Source organism: Magnolia sinica, chromosome 1 (assembly GCF_029962835.1).
Source record: "Magnolia sinica isolate HGM2019 chromosome 1, MsV1, whole genome shotgun sequence".
NCBI classification, from domain to species: domain Eukaryota; kingdom Viridiplantae; phylum Streptophyta; class Magnoliopsida; order Magnoliales; family Magnoliaceae; genus Magnolia; species Magnolia sinica.
Window position 1 is genome coordinate 124,953,465 of NC_080573.1, and position 23,107 is coordinate 124,976,571.

The 23,107-nt window shown below is 40.8% G+C and overlaps 1 protein-coding gene across 1 annotated transcript; it reads right to left on the reverse strand.

Annotated features, from left to right (window-relative positions):
- Nucleotides 1-8,784: 8,784 nt before the first annotated feature.
- Nucleotides 8,785-22,720, reverse strand: LOC131256986 (homeobox-leucine zipper protein GLABRA 2). Its single transcript, XM_058258127.1, has 11 exons — nucleotides 22,544-22,720; nucleotides 22,197-22,441; nucleotides 21,650-21,767; nucleotides 19,292-19,486; nucleotides 17,273-17,656; nucleotides 15,579-15,680; nucleotides 14,046-14,255; nucleotides 13,109-13,283; nucleotides 11,627-11,898; nucleotides 11,459-11,545; nucleotides 8,785-9,359 (listed from the first exon to the last, which is right to left on the reverse strand). The coding sequence occupies exons 1-11, from the start codon at nucleotides 22,625-22,627 to the stop codon at nucleotides 8,979-8,981; spliced, it is 2,253 nt and encodes a 750-aa protein (XP_058114110.1). The 5' UTR covers nucleotides 22,628-22,720; the 3' UTR covers nucleotides 8,785-8,978.
- Nucleotides 22,721-23,107: the final 387 nt, after the last annotated feature.

Consider the following 23,107-nt stretch of genomic DNA (forward strand, 5'->3'; position numbering starts at 1 on the left):
AAAATGAGGCAGATCCAACGCTCAAGTGTACCACACTAAATAGTAAGCTTGGTTGCATTAAATGCATGAAACATTAAATGCCATTGCGTTAAATGCAAGAATCAACAGTGGTGTGGTCCATTTGAGGGTTGGATCTGACGCATTTTTGTGCTAATGACTTAAAATTATATGAGAAAAAGAATGGACGGCTTGGATGCACGCATACATCACAGGTGGGCCCACCCACATATATAGGTGTACATGAACCGAGCAAGATCGGTTAGCTCGCTCGACTCCACTCGAAAAAGTTCAATACAACTCGGTTGGAAGCTGAATTGGAGCTGAGTCGAGTTGATTTTTTTTAACTTGAAAATGAGTTCGAAACCAGTTTGAGTTGGCCCCAACTCGACTCGACACAAATCAAACCTAGCTCGAATCGAATTCGAACCAGTTCGGTAACCCGATTACTTTGATATTTATGTGTTCACCAAGTGTTTGATGAAATGACTCGAAAAAGTGTGGCTGGTGGCAAGGAAGGTATGTATATGAAACCAACACCTTTTTTGTTGATTTTTATGTTGCTTAGAAGGTGTTTGATAAAATACATGTAAAACCATTATTGTTGTCTCACATACAGTGAGATTTCGAAAGTGCAGTCTAGGTGTTTGTGAAAATGCTGTAATGGCGAACTCGGCTCGATCTTGGCTGGAACTCAGCTCGAACTAGCCGAGCTGCTAACCGAACCGAGCCAAGGTGGCCAGTCAAGCTTGAGGACCGAGCCGAGTCAAGTTCGAGCTGAGATCAACTAGTGGCCGAGCCAAGTCGAGCTGAGGCCAGCTTGACTCGATGTACACCCCTACCACATAACTACCCGTTCGGAGCTAGAGACGAGGTAAGAGGCAATCCACTTATGGGACCCAATGTGACCGTCCATTCATAAAAAATTATGCGAGCACAAAAATAAAATAGATTCAAAGCTTAAGTTAACCACGCCACAATAAACATGGTGATATTAACATCCACCCCTAAAATCTTCTCAAGGGCCATCTATCCAACCTGTCTATAAGGTTATATATATATATATATATATAGAGAGAGAGAGAGAGAGAGAGAGAGAGAGAGAGAGAGAGAGAGAGAGAGAGAGAGAGAGCTAGATCAAAGAAAAACATAAGCATCATCTTAATCCAAAATTTTGCAACTCTCAATAAGTGTTTAATAGTAAGCATTCGGTCCCATTATATGGTAAGCATAATGCCTATTTAATTGTTAGTAATTACATATATTTTAGAGTGTGATATCAGTAGAATCCATAATTATGAATTTTGAGGGATGTTCGCATGTAAAACAATGTAGATAATAAATGCACCAGAAATTTACTGTCATGTGGTTAGTGTAACGCGCACCGTGAACCATAGAAGGTGATATGTAGATCAAAAATTGTATAGGATAAAGTTGGCATCTCTTATGTAGAACTTCAAACTCAAATAATTTTTAGAATATGCATTTATTGCTTGATTTGATGCATGTAACATGGAAATGCATGTAATTACATACAACTAAACAAGCTCTTAAGTCTTGAATTGCCTCGTTTACGGAATTATAATTTAAAATGATTTGACAAGATGGATAGACATTGTGGATAAAACTCATGCATTATGGTGGCCCCTTATAAAATTGCATGTGGTGTAAGATATCACGACTATGTGCGAAACCTTGGCATGATTAAAATCAAATAAAATTTATACATTTTAATATACAATTACTTAACTAATATACCAAATTAAATTAAATAAGTTTATTAAATTTAAGGCTTCCAAGCTAATAGAGAGTATAATGACATAAACTACTAAAGATATATCAATTATGTAACTAGACTATATATAATTAATAGTGTATATGTATGGAGGGATGTGTTGACTATTAACTCATAGCATTCATCTAATCATGCATACATATAATTTATCAAAATAAATCCACAACCATAATTAAATAAATGCTCAAAAGATAATCTCAAATACAAGTATGTATAGTGGTTCGGTTTTCTTCTCGACTCCTGGTAGATGTACTTAGAGTTGGACAGGACCTGACTCGATCTGGGGGATCCGACTCGTCTGACTCGGTCGGATTCGACTTGACCCGAACCGAATGCCAGAGTCAGGTTCGAATCAAGTAGACCTTGCCGGATTTGAATCCCGATTGAGTCAGGTTTGGGTTACATAGTAACCCGATCCGACTCGAACCGAAACTTGATCCGGTCGGATCTGAATCGATTCGAAACCCGACTCGATCTGTGGCAGAGTCGACATTCTACATTTTTATGTAGTCCAACATACTATTAAACTGTTTGTTTTCTCATTTATGAGGTAAAAAAGATGTAGATTAGTAATTATTAATTACCTCTATATTTACATTCTACAGCATTAATGTTGACAGGAAGCTTGTTTGAAAAGCTTATGCATTTGAAAGGGGTGAAGAAAGCTTTTTCTCATAAAAATCTATGGGGCCCACTATTATGTATGTGTTTGATCCATGCCATCCATCCATTTTTCCCACTCATTTTATGGCATGAGCCCAAAAATGAGGTACATTCAAAACTCAAGTGGACCACTCCATATGAGACAGGAGAAATTGAACGTTTATCGTTCATTTCTTCTTTGGGGCCACATAATTTTTTGATCAAGTTGATATTTGTGTTTTCTCTTCATCCATGACTGTGTGATGCCATAAACGGGTTGGATGATAGGTACACATCCCTGTGGGCCTTTGACTCATTTTTACTTTCAATGGTAGGCATTCACATTTATCTTGTTTCCTATGGTGTGGTCCACTTGAACCTTGTATCTGCCTCATTTTATTTTTCTCATGCTCTAAGATGGGCATGTAGAACAGATGGACGATGTGGATCAAACACATGCATAATAATGGAACCCACAAATTATACTGCTATAATTTCAGTCCCTTTACTCACTATTTTTGCCACAATTTTCGAGGTCAAATTACACCATAAATCATTTTTTTTTCAAACAAGTGTAAAAAGAAGCAATGACTTATTTACCCTTCATTTACAATGGAATTGAGAATGAAGTGTTTGGCAAGCACAAGCTCTTGTTTATGCAATCAAAATATGATATTTTTCAATCTCAAATCATAAAAAAGAAGAAAAAAGAACATAAATTTTATATCTTTTGATGATTTGGTGACTTGATCCGAACCGTAACCAACTCAATTCGACTCGGTATCTCTGACCGAGTTAGACTTGGTTCAGATCAGCCTAACCAAGATCCGGTTCGGATCGAGTCAGGACTGCTGGACTCGGTCCTAAGTCGAATCAAGTTCGGGTCAGGGTTTTCACAATACCGGATCGAGTCGAGTTAAACCTAACTCAGTCCGACTCAACTCGATGCCCAAATTTAGATGTACTCAACCCATGAGTATACTGGATTTCACTATCAGATATTTTAAATCTGGTTTATCTCTAACTAGAGGTGTACATGAGTCGAACCGAGTCGAGCTTGGCATAGCTCGACTTGACTCGGCCACTAGCTGACCCCAGCTCGAACTCAGCTTGGCTCAGTCCTCGAGCCTGACTGACCAGCTCAACTCAGTTCGATCAGCAGCTCGGGCCAGTTCGAGTCAAGATCGAGCCGAGTTTGCCTGTGCGGCATTTTCACAAACAATGATTTTACAAGTATTTTATCAAACACCTTGTAAGCAACATAAAAATCAAGAAAAAAATAGTATTTGTTTCATATACGTACCTTCCTTACCACCAGCCATACGTCATTAAGTCATTTCATCAAACACTTAGTGAGCAACAACAATATCAAAGTAACCGAGTCACCGAAGTGAATCGATCCGGGCTCGATTCAAGTTGGATTCGATCCAAGTTGAGTTGAGCTCGGACAAGCTCAAACTCGGTTCAAAATTTTTTCGAGCTAAAAAAATCAGCTCGAATCGACTCGAACTCAGTTTCGAACTGAGTCGAATCAAGCTTTTTTTAGTCGAGTTGAGTGATCTACCAAGCTAACTCTACCCATGTACAACCCTATCTCTAACCTTTATCGCTATGCAAAGGGACCTAACGTACATTTCCGCCAGAGTCTTCCACAAAGAGACTTTAGTTGGTTTTTTTATTGGCTAACCAATAACCTTAATCCTATTCAATGACCTATGTTTGATCCCACCAGAGGCTCCACGAAGACTAACACATATACATTCGTATCTAGTGAATTCGACACTGCACAAGAGTTTAAGTCATATACAATAATCTATCGAGTTTGGGTTACAAACTCTTGCCCTCAATCCCACATAGGAAAGAGTATGAACTCATTAAATAACACTTATCAAATTGAGCCCCTTTAATGTGACATGCTTAAGTTACTTCTTAAAAGTTCTTTCATGCTTGAATTAGTTCCTTCATTGCTCACTTGATCGTTGATGTCGATATGTTGTCAATGCTTAAGCTTCAAGATCAAATACATTGTATGCAATGCTCCTTTGATGTAACCAAGGTGATGTGAGTTGAGTAGAATCTCCTACAACTAATGAAAAGTTGAACTCTTAGGGAATTCCCCTTGATGGATACTTTTGAAATCACGATCTTCTTATACAAACGCTTGGAATACTTATTAGAGTAATAATCAACAAGAAGAGAGCGTGAATCTCATTAGGATAAAACCTATGAGTTCTAATAGAGCTCGAGATGCACTAGGGTATCTAAAATACAAAAATCTATAATTTACCCAAAGATCCGAATGCAATATATATATATAACAAAAATACTTCAATGGATCTCCAACGGTAGCCCTTGATTGATTAAGCTAGGCCGAAAATGTTCTAGTAAACTCGCTAGACTATTTGGCCATGTTTGATTGATTAAGCTTGATCGCTCGAGAGAAATTGAAGATTCATTGATTGATCGAGCTCGTGCCTTGAAGGCTCGAATTTAAATCATATTAAGGTCGGTGCTTGTTAGACATTCTTTGCCATGTTCGGTCAATCGATTAAGTTTTGCTCGGGCACACCAATTAGTCTTCTGATTTTTTACAGTATGTTTTTCCAACAGTTCAGCACCTCTATAACTTATCTTATCATATTCCAATTAAGCTCATAAAGTTAGGGAATGATCAAACAAGGTTTACCTATTAAGCCATGATCATCGGAGATTTAAATTTTTTTTTAAGGGGTCGTAAAAGCACCGCATATACTTGTTCTTTGCTCATTAATGCTTCATATCCTCTTGTGTGTTCGGTCTTCAGCTTTCAATGGCTCAACCAACTACATGACACGCGGACTCCCGTGATTGACAAACAACGTGCACAAATAAGTGCACTAATATCATAGAACTTTGCCTATACGGATTATCATCCCATAGCATGACATAATCCGCTTCCAAGTTGGTAGAGTGAACCAGACTCTTAGCCATCCTTGATTTCAAAGGTGTGGCCCATTTAATAACCATAGTATCATGTGTGGTGGGAGGAGACGGTCCAGTACCACAAGCTGGGGCACCTTGCCTGCATGTATTCGGATGTGGCATATAAAATGTCTATCATCCATGTTACAAGTTTGTCAACAAAACCGTTAACATAATAGTCCTCGTTGTGCATGGCCCATGCATGAAATATTACCCACATTTAAAATCCAACGTCATTAAGAAAGTGGAAGGCCATGCATGACATATTACCCACATTTAAAATCCAATCGTCATTAAGAAAGTGGAAGAAGGATGAAGAATTCAAAGTGCAATTAAAAATGAGAACCACACCCAGTTAAAAGAATCCTGAAACTATGATTATAATCGTTTCAGTATTAGGAACTTAGGTATACATGGGTTGTCCCATGTCCCAACAACTTTGGTTTGGGTGGATTAGATTGCACATACAACACAGTTTGATACCTGCATGGCGTGTAAATGGGCTCAATTGCATATTTTTAACTTAAAAATCTCATTTTATTTTTAGAATAATCAAAGTATATTTGAGGTCCAGTTAGATGCCGCCCATGAATAAATCTTTTTTACCTATGGCAGTAATTCAATACCAAGGAATTCCTTATAATAATTATCACTAGAAAAATTTTCTTTTTAATTTTTTACCTTTAAACTTTCTTTCTTTCTTCCGTTTTCATTCTCTCCCTCTCTAAGGTTCCATGCCATATCAAAGGTGGCCACGTGATGGATGGCCCACATCAAAGGTGGAGCCTGCATGATAGATGGTATACATGTGCTCCACATGATAGGCAATGGTCATTGAAGATAAGCCCATATGATGGACAATTAACATTGATCATGGGCCCACACAAGAATGTCTTGAGTTAAGCTGTTTTGACTGTATGGTACAATCCACATGGTCAATAATTTCTAAATATCTATGTGTAGGCAACAATATCTAATCTGTCTAATAGTTTGGCCTTATTATAAGGTTCAACTTATGCACAAAAATAAAATAAAATCAGCTATATACATTCATCTAGTGTAAAATATATATGTATTTTGCTATTTATCAATGGCTGGAAAATGTTTTTTATGGGTAGCCAAGATTATGATTACATATGACTGTTTTTCACACGAGGTGATCCTCATGGTAGGTACAACCTATTGATAGGTCAGATGTTATTTCGCGGTCCATTTGGTTGGTCTTAAGCTCTCATATTTAATCTCTATATATAACAACCAACAAATTTTTGTTCCCTAATTAGTTTTAAGCAGATTTCACAACTTAAGATACAAAAGTATGAAAGATATACACTTTAAATATAGGTTGGATTATTTTGGGTGTTAAAATTGCAAGTCATTAGTAAAGGTGAATTTTGTCATTTTGAAAAGGCCTCTAGTTGATATTTCAACTGGTACTCTCGCTCATCTCTCCCTCTTCCTTGCTCTTGCTACAACCATGGTATAATAGTGTTGTTAAAACTAACTAAACCCAGTTGGATGTTAACTAAGTTAGGTTGATGGACCTGACCCAAACCCAATTGGACCCAAATTTTCAATCAAGTTCAAATGGCTAGACCCAAACCCAGCTAATTTCTTAATTGGTCTAAAGGAGAGCCATGCTCGTTAAAATCGGACTTGTCCATCACACCGTGTGTTAGAATATTTGGCTGAATAAAATAAACTATTTAAAATAAAAAATCTAAAAAGAAAATAAAAGAAATGAGATAGAAGACTTATAGAGTTGAGTTCAGGCGTGATGTTACTAAGCTTGAAATCAATTTTACTCTCCTTGGATAACGTCCTAAGTGCAACGGGTTCCAGAGCAATCGACCTCCAAGATACAATGACTATGACCTGGTTACAATAGTGCACTCATTGTACACAGGCTCGAACCACTTGTGGTTTAACTCGAAAGTGCTGATGTAACTCAACAACGCGCGATTTCGACAATACAAACTTGCAAAACAGAAAAGGAATAAAGAGAGTTTTTCATAGGAGAGTAAAATTCTTTTCATGATTTTTGAAAACGGAATGAAAATCCTTATATAGACTCTAAAGCGATGCATCCAGCACAATTTCAAAAAGATGTTGGTCCGTTAGATTTAAACTCAATAGGTGTGACTAACCCACCAACCCCATCTCTCTGTTTTAAAACCAAAATGCGCAAGTGCGAGTACACACTCACACAAAAATAAACTCCGACGAGTACACCAGCACTCGCGGCTCAGCCCGACCTATCCAGTTGTGGACGCGAACATGGACTCAGTGCGCCACAACTCGGTCTATGCACGCGAATGTAGTCAATGACATATATTAAAGCTATTAGCATAGCCCCCCCCCCCCATGAATAAATTCACATGCCTCCTGAATGGAGCTTAAGCTACAAGGCAAAAAACTTATCTTATATGCAAGAAAACTTTCTTGAATAAACTCAACGTGGGACTAAACTCTCAACTAAAAAGCTACAAAATTTTCAAATTTTGAAGGAAACCAAAAAAAAATAAATAAATTTTTAATATATAAATTTTGAAACAAAATACAACAATTTGCACACCATTGCAATTTATTTAAAGCTCGAGTGAGTAGAAATATTGCTTAGAAATTTAAGGTTGCTCATTTAATCATGACACACAATTTTGCCGGCCTAACCCAAAATTTCAGGACATCCACTCATTACCCATCGGTGGGACATTTGACGCACCTTTAAAATATGCTTTCAAATTCAAAATTAGATTCTGAAAAATTACATTGCAACAATAGGCAGTAATCTCATTGAGAATATAAATGGGTACTTTAAAAATCCCATCTTGCACATACCTAAGGATTGATGCCATCAGTGAATGGACGGTAGGAGTCTATAAAAATATTATAAAAATAAGGATTTAAAATATGGAAAAATGATTTATTTTATTTTATTATTGCCTTATACTATTGACTCCCTTTAGCTTCGGTGTTGATTTTTAGTCTCACATTGGAAAGGAAATAGAAAAAGAAAACCCTTATATTAGAATACTTGATATGTTATTTATATGACAAATTAAGAGTATACCATAGGTGCATGCAACCTAGCATACATGCATGTCTGCGGTGAGGTGAGGTGAGGTGTGGTATGTCTTTGATTCAGCCTTCCTCTGGACAAGAGAAATATGTGACCCCACAAGTTTAGGTTTTCTTCTCTTCTTCGACCTAGCATATCAAAGATATTCCTTACTAGTACAAATATAACGTCACTCAACTCTGAAGATTATTTCTATTTTATTTTTTTTTGTTTATGATATTTGAATTTTCATTTCTATTATTTTTGTTTGTGATATTTGAATTTTCTACTACATCTCTACGTTACATCCAACAAAAATACATGTCTTGCATTCCCATGGAAACACAGAAACCATGCATCTTTCTTCCATCGATTAATTACACTATATTAACAGATCATATATGAAGAGTTAGGTACAAAAACTCCTTACTCTTATGGTGTGGACCGTTATTTTGGTACACCCAAAATTTGTAAACTGAGAGAGAGAGAGAGAGAGAGAGAGAGAGAGAGAGAGAGAGAGAGTCTTCATCCATCCTCACATTTCAAGCTGGTCTTAATATTTTGCAGGGTACATGAAATAAGAGTATTAACAGTCTCCACAGACTCCATTGTCAGCTTCGCTGTAGGCGATGCATTGGCAAGGATTTGAAAAGCAACGGTCAGTAACGAACCACATTCGGCAGCCCGCTCTTCAGGCCTGGATGTGATCACTAGGGGCCGTTCCTCGAGCCCATCTGGCAGAATTGAGAATCCAGATGGCAACAAGGCAATGCTGCTCGAGTCGCGTCCTGTCATCACTAACTGCATGCTCGCGATATCCACCGGAGCGTAGACTACCGTCGACTCGAATGCATTTGTACAGCTATCTTGGAGAATCCACATGCTGCTCTCCTTGGATTGGGCCGCCTGCATTCAACAAGGCAACGGTTGGATCTTTTGATTAGGATAATTATGGTGAATGTATTTGGGTCGCGTTTGGATGCAAAATTGAATTGAATCGTAATAATAAAAAATGACCAAACTGTAATAAAATTGCTTTGCATCCCATAAAGTGGATTATATCATATAGGAGTTTGTCTGGGGCCCAATATGATATGCGTCGGAGATTCAAATCTTGCATTAGATGCACCCCATCATGAAAACAGGATGTCTAAAAAATCAGCCAAATCTAAAATTCAAGTGGGCCACACTATTCAAGAACAATGTAGCATCATGCATAGAACCTCTAAATCATGTAAGGTGGCCCACCTGAATTTTGGAACTGCCTGTATTTTGGGTTGTGTCTTCATCCAGGTGGGGTGCATATAATGTCCAGTTTGGATTGCATGCATGGAAACAACATGTTGGCCTACGTACACAAACCTACGGTGGACATCCTCTCTCCACTGATAACAGTGATGGGGCCCACCCTAGTTTATAGATTAGTTTGATTTTTGGACTTTGGGCCTAAATTCCCAGTGCGACAGATGGACGGCTTGATCCCACACACAGAATGGTGGGCCCAAGAGGTTGAGGTCACTAACATTTTGTAATCATTACCTCTCAAAATCTTCTTATTTATATAATAAGTATGAGATCCATTTCTAATACAGCTTATTAGCAAATTTAGAGCTGTTCATAGTTGAACAGCGTCAAGCTTGGCACAACTGGCTTGGCTCGGACGGTAACTAACTCCAACTTGAACTTGGCTCCGCTCGGTCCTTGTGCCTCTGGCTAGCTCAACTCAGTTTGACCAACAGCTAGGGCAAGTTTTCCGAACACATAGAATGTATCTTCAATTTCCCATAAGTGTGCAAAACAATAACAACATTTTACCAATATTTTATCAAACATCTGAAGAGCAGCATTAAAATCAAACACCCGACGTACCCATTCCTTCCTCGCCAATACTTCATTGAGTCATTTCATCAAATACTTGGCAAGCAACATATATATCAAAATAATCAAGTCACCGAACTGATTCTATTCAAGTTGGTTTGAGTTGATGTCCCATCTAAGTTGAGTCGAGCTCGTGCATGTTTGAATTCAAATCGAAATTTTTTCGAATTCTAAAAACTAGCTCAACTCGGTCTGAATTCAATTTTAAGCCGAAGTGAGTCGAGAATTTCCAAGTCAAATCCAGCGAGCTGACCGAGCTAACTCAGACTCGTGTACAACTCTAAGGGCCCATTTGGACACGTGGATTGGAAGGGATTGAATGGTATTAGGGTGGATGGCATGGATTTCAAGGCAATGACGGTGTTGTCAGTGGATTGTCTTAAGATCCATGGGATTGCTATATCGAGTGTGTTTGTCATGCCCGGCTAATCCTGGGATTCAACCTTCCCATCCCTTCCAATCCCTCAAACCAAACACGTCCCCGGTAAATTTGAACGAATTAGGGTGGATTGGATGAGATTTAAAAGTAATGATGGTGTTGTCAGTGGATTATCTTAAGATCCATGGGATTGCTATATCCCGGGATCATCACCCAGTCTGCTTGGCGTGCCCGGCCAATCCAAGGATTTAACTTCCAATCCCTTCCAATACCATCCAATCCCTTCCAATCCGCCCGGCCAAACGGCCCCTAAGCAAAATGTAGGTTGATTTGGTGCGAAGAGTCCTGCAAAACAGGGCCTGATTTGATCAAAACCGTTGATCTCATAGGTTCCAATTTGAGTGGAGGATAACTCAAAAGGTCTTTTAAAATCTCAATCGTTTAAATATTGTTGGCCTACAAAATGGACGGTTGAAAGAAAGGACACATCAACAGTCCACATTCAATGACAGAAGAGGCCAGATATCAAACGGTTGGTATCCTCCAATCTCAGAGATGTTGTGTGGATACCCTATCCACAGCAGGGTTCACAAGATCAACGGCTTGGATCGCATAAAAGTCCTTCTATCATGTTAGTTAACTAGAATCTGGTTATTTCTATTTCACCAAGCTAATTACTGCAAATCAATTCAATTTCAAACGGCATCCAAACGAATACGTATGGACTTACGAAGGGGAGAAAACTCACATGTAGCACAACGGAATTGCCGCGATCCTGTCCTTTGGCTAGGTTCGCGATCGCTTGTGTTGGCCCACCAGTCGACATGATGTCCCACTAAAACATACCAGAGGGAAAACAATCAACGGTACAGATCATAAGTAAGATTTGAGTGAATTTAAAAGGAATTACACCCACCTCATTCCTCCTAGCATCGTCCCTTAGGAAATCAAACAACGCAAGTGGAGCGACAGGCAGCCAAACGGAAGAAACTGCACAAAGGATCACACCTTGAGGCTCCCCTAGATCATTCAAGTTCTTCCTAGATGCCACACGTATGTCATCTCCACCCTTCATCGAAAGCTTGGTCCATGTGTGGTAGCTTGATGCACCGATTGCACGACAGAAGCTCCACGTCATGCGTTGTGCTAATTTCAAAATGCTTTTCCTTCCAGCCAATGTCGAAACCCCTGAAAATCAGCATCATATGAAAAGATAGAAATCAATTTGCAAGTAGAATAGTTCTCTATTTATTTTAGAGCTTGATGCATTAAAATACAGCAGATTCAGCTAAATATGAAAGATCCTTATTCTATAATACAGTATGTGGGGCCCACAGTCATGGGACATCCTCGTCCAATCTTTCCATGAGTAGGTCCCTTTGAGTTCACCATGTCCCAAAAAATGGAGGCGGATTGCGTCCTACCCCGCACGTATCTAGCCACTAACGGTCAGTTCTGTGGGTGGGCCCACCGTGATGTATCTATTTATCCACGCTGTCCATCTCTTCTCTTGGATCATTTGAAGGTATGTGCTAAAAAATGAGGCATATCTAAATCTCAAGTGGACCACACTTAATAATAAGCTTGGTTGCATTAAATACAAGCATCATATTTGGTGTGATCCACTTGAGTGTTGGATCTGACTCATTTTTGTGCAAGTAACTTAAAATGATCCGAGAGAAGGGATGGACGGCGTGGATTATTAATAGATACATCACAGTGGGACCACCCTCAGAACTGGCCGCTCGTGGCTAGAGACGGGTAGGACGTAATCCGCGTCCCACAAAATCAGGTGGGTCACAACACGTGTAACTCACCATTAAAGCCTTTTATATTTCCATCCAATCCATCTAAAAGATGTGCCCCATTTGGATGGATAACAACCATAGAAGCAGGCCATTCGAAAACTTGAATGGGCCACACCACATGATTTTAGATGTTTTAGGCATTTAAATGGTGCAGCCACCTGAGTCTTGGATTGGCCAGATTTCTGTATTTCAGCCTTCAGGGAGGACGTGGGCATGCTCGCATGATGGATGTATCGGTTGTCATGAACAAATCAAGTGGGCCCCACACACCACACAGGCACAAACAGCTTCGTAGCCAATCTCCATTTAAGAATGATAGTGGGGCCCACAAACATTACGTAGCCAGGCCACATCCTCCTGTCTTTCCCTGTACCAGTAATTGCAAAGAGTACTAAAAGGCATGAAATAAGCCACGTTTGGATGCACGAGCGAATTTATTTGTGAACATTTGGTTGAAAGAGGAGAAATTGGGGCTGCATTTCTACAGGCCCAACTTGAGAAAACAACATATATTTCTGGTTTAGAAAACCAATTATTGCAATTTGATTTGATAGTGGATCCAAACACAATCCTAACAAGTCGCAGCTCACCATTGGAATCCTTGGTAGGAACGTTGGTCGCCACGAAGAAAACGAACCTCTCGCAATGAAGCTGCAGTGTTGCCATCCAGTGTTTGGCTCCAAACGCCAGGCCGCTACTAACAATCGACCGATACAAGCTGTGTATTGTGCTCTTTTGACACTCCAAATGCTCCACCCAAATCACCTGAAAACCATATCAGGACCGTTGATTTGAAATTCCAAATCAAGAGGGCTACAAGCGGAATAAAATTCACCAGATTTTTGAAATACAAGAATATCCAAGATTGGCAGATGGCAATATTCAATCTCAGGGCTTTCTTCAGTTGAAAGTGAACTTTTGTTATATTTCTTTGCTCAACCGTCCATCTGGATGTCACAAATCTAAAGGTTGAGATTGTCCTATCAAGGAGATTTTCAGTTTATAGTTCCTCCACGTGGATTCAACGAGATTGATGGTGTGGATTGCCGGTCAGTATAATAGAAAACCCGGTTACCATGTGCAAAATGCGTGTATGTTATTACCCGACGTAGGGGAGTTATATGATACTCCGGCAGCGTACCACGCTTGATACGCAGGCACTCAGAACTTGTACATATGGCATACAATTACTCAAATTAAACCGACAAAATTGTGGAACTCATAATCTCTAAGTCAGAGTCTCAAAATCAGATTGGTCGAACAATTCTAACCTCTGATTCTCGGACACTTATTTCTTAAAATAAGACCGTCGCTGTATTTTATTTTCAACCGTTCGATAAATGTCCACAAATTTAATAATCAGATAATAAGACAGCTTGTCTTCGGTGCGCTATACATGGACAGTTTACTTTGACTTGTATGCCACAAGTAATTTTTAAGTAATTTCTCAGTGTCCGTGCATCATCTATCACTCTCTACCCGAGTATCAAAGTTTTTCTCTGGACAAAAAAGGACATGTATATGTACCTTGCAATGGCCATTTAGTTTGTCCTGGATGATGCAACCCGAGGGGCGTTTTCGACATTTTCCCAGAGAGGCGTCGATGCTGTCCTCGAGTTTGTCGATGGATACATCAACGATGGCCCAGCTCTCAGGACTCAGCTGCTTGCAGTGTCTGACGAAGTATACCTCTCTTGTGGGGACCATAGGCGTCAGCATCTGTACCTCTTCAAACATCTGAAAATCCATCCGTTGATTAATGAGATTTTTTGGGTGGGAAATGATACGGTAGAGCTCAAAGTATCAATCTGGTCCATCCATCTAGTGGGCCCCAACATGGATGGCCTATGTTTAAAATACCACGTCTACTGGAAAACCCAAACTCATTTTTAACCCCATAGCATCCATCTTCACGAGCAGCACATACCATGGTAGCGTGTGGGACATCTGAGCCGTCCATCACACAATGTGGAGAGGAATATATGCAAAAACTAAGAGGACCCACTCAAATGGTGGGTCCCATGTATAGATTGATGCCGGCCATCCGTTTTAAACCATGTTTTGTTTATTGTATAGGGGTGGCTCACCTGATTGGTGGACCATCCTAGTTTATGCACATCTTCATCTTCATGGTAGATTCTAGAGTTGGGCATCAAGTCTAGTCGGACTGAGTTAGGGCTGACTCAACTCGCTCTCATTTTGAAATACGCCTAACCGAAATCTATTCCACTCAATACCGAGTCTAGCATGCTTGACTTGATCCGCGTCCAATCTCGCCCCAAGTGAACCAAACCGAGTTCGATTCGGTTAGAAGTACTGAGTCGGGTCTGAGGGTGGGAGAGACCAGGACAGAGAGAAGGAGGATGTTGATGGTGGTGGGTGGTTGTTGGGTTTGAAGGATGAGGAGGATGAGGGAGGGAGTGAGAGATTTTGTGATCAAGTCGAGCTAGGGTGCAGGAGTAGGGTTAGATAGTCAGGTTTTAGATTGAGTCGGGTCTAGCCGTATCAAATTTTAGGTTGAGTTAACTTGAGTTACTAGGTAACTCAAACTTAACTTGATTTGAGTTCGGATTGAGCAAAGCCTACTCGGTTTACACCAACTCACCCATTTAACTCAGGTCAAGTTGGATCAGAATAAGCCGGACGAGTCAAGTTAACCAGATTGAGTCGTCGGATGCCCGCTTTCAGCAAGTGCATCGTGCATGCAGTGTTGGGACATCCCACACGCTTGCTGGATTCACACGTGTGCTGCGTGTGAAGTACAGGTTTTGGAAGCATTATACAACGCTCAACCTGAGTATTTCTACGGTTTGCTCGGGTTTTTAAATTTGTTGAGGTGGGCCCATGTCTACTGAACCGAACCGTTGATGTGATTTTAAACAGATAAGAGGACAAAGATTCAATGGCTATGATTCTCCAATCCGGCAGATTTTTTTTTAATTTATTGATGGGGCATCCACATCAGGGCCCATCATATCAACAGTTGGATCAGTGAAACATGGGCCCCACATGTACAAAAGTGAAAAAAACGACAATATCAAATGTTGCGTTACAACTCACCAGTTGTACGGCACCGTTTCTATTTTCACCTTCGCCGTTGCGAATAACATCAACGGTTGCAGCTTTGGAGATCATGAACGGAAACATTTCCCTCCATTGATTCTGCAAAATAACAGAGAAGGGAGTAATTGAAATTACAGAGTGATGGTCACAAAATGAACGTCTGAGTGTTTCCTTTCGTGTACGGTAGATTGGTTACCAATGGCTCCGATCCATTTCATGATGGGCAGGAATCCGGACGTTTAAAGTGTACGGTGAGAGATGAGGCTTGAAGCGGATTGGCTGGTGTACCACACACCACCAACCTGGCTGGTGTGTTGACGTCACTAAGTTCTGTGGGTCCCATCATGAGGTATGTGTTATATCCTATTCGTCCCTCCATTTGGCAACCTCGTCCTAAGGCTTGAGGAGAAAAATAAGACAAATCCAAAGATTAAGTGGACCACGTGGGGGTTGTGCGTGTATCATTGAAACCCATCCAGGGTCACAAAAGTTTTGCATCAATGTAATATTTATTTTTCCTTTTTCATTAAGGTTTGTGTGACCTCGTGAGCAGATTGGATGGAAAATAAGGGCCTATTTGGCTGGGCAAATGGGATGGAAATGGAAGGGATTCGAAGGGATGGGAAGATAGATCCCGGGATTAGCTAGGCATGCTAAATAGACACGGGATCTTGATCCCTGGATATAACAATCCAATGGATCTTAAGACAATCCACTGACATCATGATCATTACCTTTAAATCCCATCAAGTCCACCGTAATCCCTTTAAAATTGCTTGGGACGTGTTCGGTTCGAGGGATTGAAAGGTTTAATCTTGGTATTGGACGGGCATGCCAAACAGGCCGGATATAGCAATCCCATAGATCTTGCACTAATCCAATGAAGTAGCTATTATTACCTTGAAAACTGTGCAATCTACTATAATACCATCCAATCCCATCCAATCTGCCGAGCCAAGCAAGCCCTAAATGTTATGATCCTACAAATGTCTTAATGGTGAGAATCATTGTCTATATTGCTATTTTTGGTGTGGTTCACCCGAGATTTGGATATGACTAATCTTTAGTATCATTGTCTAAAATGATCTCGCCAAATGCATGAAGGTGTTGATATAATAAATACATCATTATGAAGCCTATATTACTTTGATATCATTTGAACCGTTTGTATAACTTGAGCTCGAGGAACGTCAACGAGCAGTGATGAACGGTGTTGATATAATAAATACATCATTGTGAACCCAGCCTGCTTTTCATGTAAATTTGGGCCCAGTTAAAAAGCACCCGGTCAATCTCAAGCTACAAAATGTCATCCATTTAAGAATATGTGGCCAAAAGTCAACCCAACTCAACCAGCCCATATAGCTTATTGATGGGCAAGGCCAGAATTCAAATAATCCGTCTTGGCCTAGCCTAATTAAAATCCAAAACACAAATTAGGAAAAGCAGGAATACCTTTGGCCCATAAATCATTCTTAAACCCAAGTCTGGTCGTGCCAGTATATTGGGTTGGACCATGGGCTAATGAACCACAAGCTTGATTTGGGCTGAAATTCTTCACCCGTTTATTAAATGAGTCGGGTTGAAACTGACCCTAACACAACTAAAACCTGACCCCTAACCAACCATAGGCTATTTGCAGATAATAGACCCCGTTTTTTTCTAAAAAATGGTTAGATGAAAAATCTTACTACGTCCATGAAAGCTTGAACGAGCCTATTGATATCCAAGAAGACTACACCAGTCTCTCGAGAGGCTTCGATCGATCGACGGGTCCCTGTAGTGGTTGAGTCTCCTGGCGAGAACTCACGGACATACTCATCGTAGTTCAGTATCTCCCGGCCTGTCTCGACGCTTCGGATCCACAAGGGCTCCCCTGCTGTAGCCATCTTTGTGAGTTCATCTGCTCCATGGTTCACGATCTCCAAAATCCTGGATTTCTCTATCCCGAAAAATCCAGTGTAGTAATCTAAGGAACTCCTGTTCTCTTGATCATCACCGGCCGCTGAGCACGACGAGCTTGGCGATGCAGTGCCGCCGGGGAATTTTCCGGCAGCTCCCCGTAGTTTTTCAATCTACATTGTCAAAATGCAACTCTTAGAAATACTATAGCGAGAGAGAGAAATGGGACATGTGTGGAAGGATCTGGACTGTTGATTTGGTGGGCCATCATGTCGATGGTCAATGGTCCAAAAATGGAGACATTCTGACAAGGAGAGCCTTCTAATGGAACTCAAAATTATTGGATCCTTCAGATTATCCAGCCAACATTTTTTTTTTTTGGGTTACAACACACCCGGGTAGTGGCCCACTAGATCAACGGTCCAGATCAACAAAGGCATTGCCACGTATACTAGTAGTTCTAAATTATTAAAATCACTGTTAGGCTTACCATAAAAGGCGGGCCCCGTAACTGGCCCATTCCCTCCATCGGATGGCACACATGTCAGTGATCCGTACCATTTATTAGGCAGATGGCACTGGACGGTTTAAAAAATCCAACGGTCTAAATTCAAATCACTATGTGGCCGGCTTGATGAGTGTACTAATCTGATATTGGGAATATGGCATGTTACATGCCAGTTCGCACCAACCTAATGAATGGCCCAGATCACTGATATGCATGCCATCCAACGGTGAAAACAAGACCCGGCACGGTAGCTGTGCTGCGGGGCCCCTCATTCTATCCAAATCCTCACTCCTGAATCCTGATATATGGTCAATCAGTCTACTTCTTAAGCACCACGGATCATCTGGGACCGTTGGATGGATGTTCTTCTGGATTGGTCAATGGTACAGATCAATGGAAACTAACCGGACGCTGCTTGCGTCCTACCCCCGCCCGTCTCTGGACCCGAACGGGCACTTCTGCGGACGGGCGCATCATGATGTATCTATACATCCAAGCCGTCCATTTCTTTTCTCACATCATTTTAAAAAATAAGCACAAAAATGAGGCAGATCCAACGATCAAATGGACCACACCTTATATAACTCTTGCATTTAATGCAACGGCATTTAAAGCTTTTTGCATTTAGTGCAACCAACTTTATTATTTGGTGTGGTCCACTTGAGCGTTGGATCTACCTCATTTTTGTGTGCACACCTTGAGAAAAGGGATGGACGGCTTGGATGTACAGATACATCACTGTGGACCCGCCCACAGAACTGCCTGTTCAGGGCTAGAGACGGGCGGGGTTAGGACGCAATCGGCGTCCGAACTAACCATGGATCAGGATTACATGCATTTGAATGTGTGATGTTGACCGTACATCTGAGCTGTTTTGGGCCCACCCGTATTATTTACTAGAAATCAAAACCATGTGTATGATGCGCCACGTCCTGATCAGTTCTTACATCAAGAATCGTCCTGACACAAAACTCCAGGGGGCCACCCTTAGGAAACAATGTCCAATCACGGCTAAAACCTATATATTCACGTGGTGTGACCCACCTGAGTTTTATATTGGCCTGATTTTTAGTAATACTGTTCATCTAGTGGAGAAAACCTGATCACACGGTTAGATAGAATATAGGCCACCCGGGGGACCCCACATTCCATGTGAAGTACCCATGGTGGGCGTCACCATCTGCCCTTTTGAGCTTGCCCACCTGATTTATGGGACATCTAATGGATGGGTTGGATGGTAATCACAAATTCCAATGGGCCCCACATAGATCATTTTCTGGTTATAGATTATTGCACCAACCTCAGCTTTGAGTCGAGCAATTTCAATGCGGAGCTGCTGTTCTTCGGTTGTCATGGTTGAGTCTTTGTTGGATGTGGCAAAGCCACAGTTGGGGCAGCACGCTTTCTTTATAGTCTCTCGCATGCATCGATTCTCTTCTTTAAGCTTGTCCATTTCCGATTTCAGTAGCGAGTTTTCATGCCGCTCTTGAATCGCCTGCATCGGATTTTCTCGATCACCGTCATTTTAAACAATGTATCCAACACCATAGCTTTTAGCACAGTTTCAAGTAGGGGTGCAACCATGCTGGGTTGAGGGTCAACGACCTAAGTGAACCTAAGCCACAACCTGACCTGACCCAAATTACAACCCAAGGCGTCAACCCTAACCCAACCCGAATTCCACCCAACTGGCCAACTCAATCCTACCTGACCTAAATTTCGTCAACCTGACTCTAACCCAATTTCAAACTGGGTTTGATTTTTCCAACCATAGCCTAACCCAACCGGACCTAGACATAGGTAGGGTCAAACCCAAGTTGCATCACTAGCTTTAAGTGTGTGAAATTCATATGTTTGGTTAGGGGGTGTTTGGGAAAGAAGAATCTTTTGGAAATCAATTTGTTTTTTTCATCATTTGTGTTGTAAAAGTAGTTATAATCTAGGAATTTGATTTTCTTTCTATGGATAATCATTTGTGTTGTAAAAGTAGGTACAAGCTCTTAGGAAATTGATTTTCTTTCAGTAGACGTGGGTTTATTTATTTATTTATTATTATTATTATTTTTTTAATGTTTGCATTTAGAACATAGAAGCAGATTTAGGTGCACCAGTTCTCACCTAAGACAGTGCGGCCCTTACCATGGGGCCCACTTCGATGTATGTATTCTACATCCACACCGTTCATCCGTTTTGCCAAATCATTTTGGGTCATGAACCTAAAAATGAATTAGATCCAAATCTCAGGTAGAACATATTATAGGAAAGAGTGGCGATTGAATCACCATCATTAAAAACTTCCCAAGGCCACTGTAATGCTTCATTAATGTTTATTTATCATGTAACTTTTTTAAAAAAAATAATATTTGTTAGCTTGTTAGTACACCCACTGTCAGATCACACTTCACTGTTAGTGACCCCCCCAGGGTATCGATGCTAAGACCTCAGTGTAGAAAGGAGGTATCTTTCACTCGGTCAACCACTTGAGCTATGGATCTAGGTGTTTATTTATCATCTAACTTGTTAGTAAGGTGACATAAATAAAGAGAAAAAAACCAAAAAAAAAAACAAAAAAACAAATATCAGCTGAAAGGTTTCAATGATCAACCACAACTGTTTCTTATGGCATGATCCGCGTTAAATTTGAAAAAGTTTTCATTTTTTCACACACACCCCCCACACCCATGGGTACTCAGTCCAATGATTTCAATGTTGAAATGGAATCTATCTACCCCTGAGTCATAGAATCAAACCCCCCTAAAACAACATGTTTCATTTTTATGGTTGTGCCCTAAAATGTTTTGTAAAAAAAAAAAGAAAAGGATGGACTGCGTGGATATATGCATCAAGATGGGCACCACATTAAGGGCCACAAGATTTTGGGTGAGGCTGGGCCGCACATAATCCACTCCCCTTAAAACATAGCTATAGAAATTTATCATTTTAGCATTTTCTTTGAAATCATTAAATCAAGGAGAAAAACAATACACATATTGAATACTTGCATTTAAACATTTCTGTTTTCACATTTTTAGGGTTTTTTCATATTCACGTTCACATGTGGCCTTGCTCCAACAAAGATAAAACCAATGAGGTGACATGACTCAGACCATGAGTGAACACGTTGGTGCACCCTGGCACATGTCATCCGATGAAGTCCAAGCATGAGTAATCTGAACCGTTGTCATGGTGTCTGTGCCATGTAAAGGGATCAGATTAAACAAAGCCATCGAGTGGTGGGCCCACACAGACGGTCAAACATGCTCGAGCAGCACCCAAGTTCAAAAATCCAAGATTGGATGGTTAAGATCATCAGCCCATCTCAGCATTCGCTCCAGTATCTGAAGACACGTAGATCCCAAGTCCTGACATAGGCGAAACAAATGGGACGCACGTGTGCACTAAGTCTCAGTGCGCACAGTGTGCACACAGAACTTTCCCATATTAAAAAAAAATAAAAAATGCTAAAAAAGGATATCCCACGTAGCACCACCTAGAAAATGAGACGTGGAGTGTACGACGTGTCTGCATATGAGTTTTGACAGTTGTCATCGCCTCATTCAACGAACTTTGACCAGTTGGTATACATCTATTTCTGACATTGGTTCACCTCTATAGTAAGATAAGGTCATGGCCCACCATCATTGAGTTTGAACCGTACCTTGATCTGGGTTCGACGGTTCTGAAACCAGAACTTCACTTGCCTTGGAGCCAGCCCTAGCTGCTTGCTCAGCTGCTGCCTCTGCTTCTCATCTGGATGTGGTGACTCTTTGAATAGTCTGCAAGCATCCACGCAGCCAACACGTGTGAGAACTTATGTGGGACCAATCACCGTACGTGCCAACGTGGAAAACTTATTAATTATAATCCAACGGTTCATCGTTCATTTGGTACACCATGAACGGTTTAAATTAAAAGAAATAAAAACAAAGAATAATGCAGATTTTAAGTGAGTCGTGACTCGCAATCTGGGTTGATTCAGTGTTCCCGAGTCAACTCAGTGACGTTGGGTTAAATCTTTTTTGAAAAAAGTGCCAGGTTAGTGCCCGAAACCGTACACCTTTATCCCACCGTCCAAAGATGGTGAGTGGAACTCCGATGTGTGTCTCAGATGGGCTTTTTTCAATTCCCCTTTAGAAGATGCGTCGGGATTCCCATCCACTATCCATGGATGGAGGAGATCAAAAGATTAAAACAAGAACACTCACGCTTCCATTTCTCTGATCTGATCAGCTGTATGCCTGTGATATCTTTTTCTCTTCTTCTTCTTATTCTCTTTATCATCTCCTTCTTCTTCTGGTAATCCATCGACGTCTGCATCATCTTCCGATCGTCCATGGCCCGTGTTTTCACTACTTATATCGGCGGCATCGTCTCTGCAGCCGCCTCCACTCTCTTCATCACCTTCTTCTACTTCTGAGGGTGCAGGAGCAGCGCCACGAAAGACGCCGGCCTGGTAGAAGAAAGAAAGAAGAAAAAAGCAAAATCATTTGGAACGTCTATACATGAAATGATATAATAGTTAGACCAATGAGATAAACGGATGTGATCTTACGAGGGAGAGGGAGAGAGCTGGTGATGCGAAGAAGTCCTTTGTACGAGATGGGGGAGGGTTCGACATGCCAACGTCCATTATCATCGGAGATTTGCCAGATGGGAAGGGCGTTTTAATGGAGATGGGTGTTGAGAAAGAGAGAGAGAGGTGGGCACGTAAAATTAAGGGTATAAAACAAATAAAGCAACTCAAAGAGAGAGAGAGAGAGAGAGAGAGAGAGAGAGAGAGAGAGGCCGTTAGGTGTGGAATGTTAGATATAAGGAAACCTCGTGTAGCCAGCAACCTACGTTAGTATTAGCTTCAACGGTTTTTGCTGTTAGACTGGATCCGGCTTGGCTCGGCTTAAGCTAAGAAATGAAACATTTCTACACGTGAGAGTATCTACCACTCAGCTACCACACACACTGCCATGCATACAATAATCAGGACTTTCCAAATTGTGGGCCGCTTTATGATGGGGCTTAGCCTTATTAGCAAACCGATCATACAGTTATAGCTGTCCAATTTTATTATCCATTTGATAGTACTAATTGGATGCGAGGATTGTTTGATCATTGTAATATT

Excerpts from the sequence above, each read along its gene's own strand:
- LOC131256986 (XM_058258127.1), bottom strand. The coding sequence starts at position 22,627 with ATGATAATGGACGTTGGCATGTCGAACCCTCCCCCATCTCGTACAAAG. Across the intron at positions 21,768-22,196 it reads CAGATCAGAGAAATGGAAGC|ACTATTCAAAGAGTCACCAC; the intron begins GTGAGTGTTCTT and ends GGATGCTTGCAG. Across the intron at positions 19,487-21,649 it reads ACCGTCGAACCCAGATCAAG|GCGATTCAAGAGCGGCATGA; the intron begins GTACGGTTCAAA and ends AATCCGATGCAG.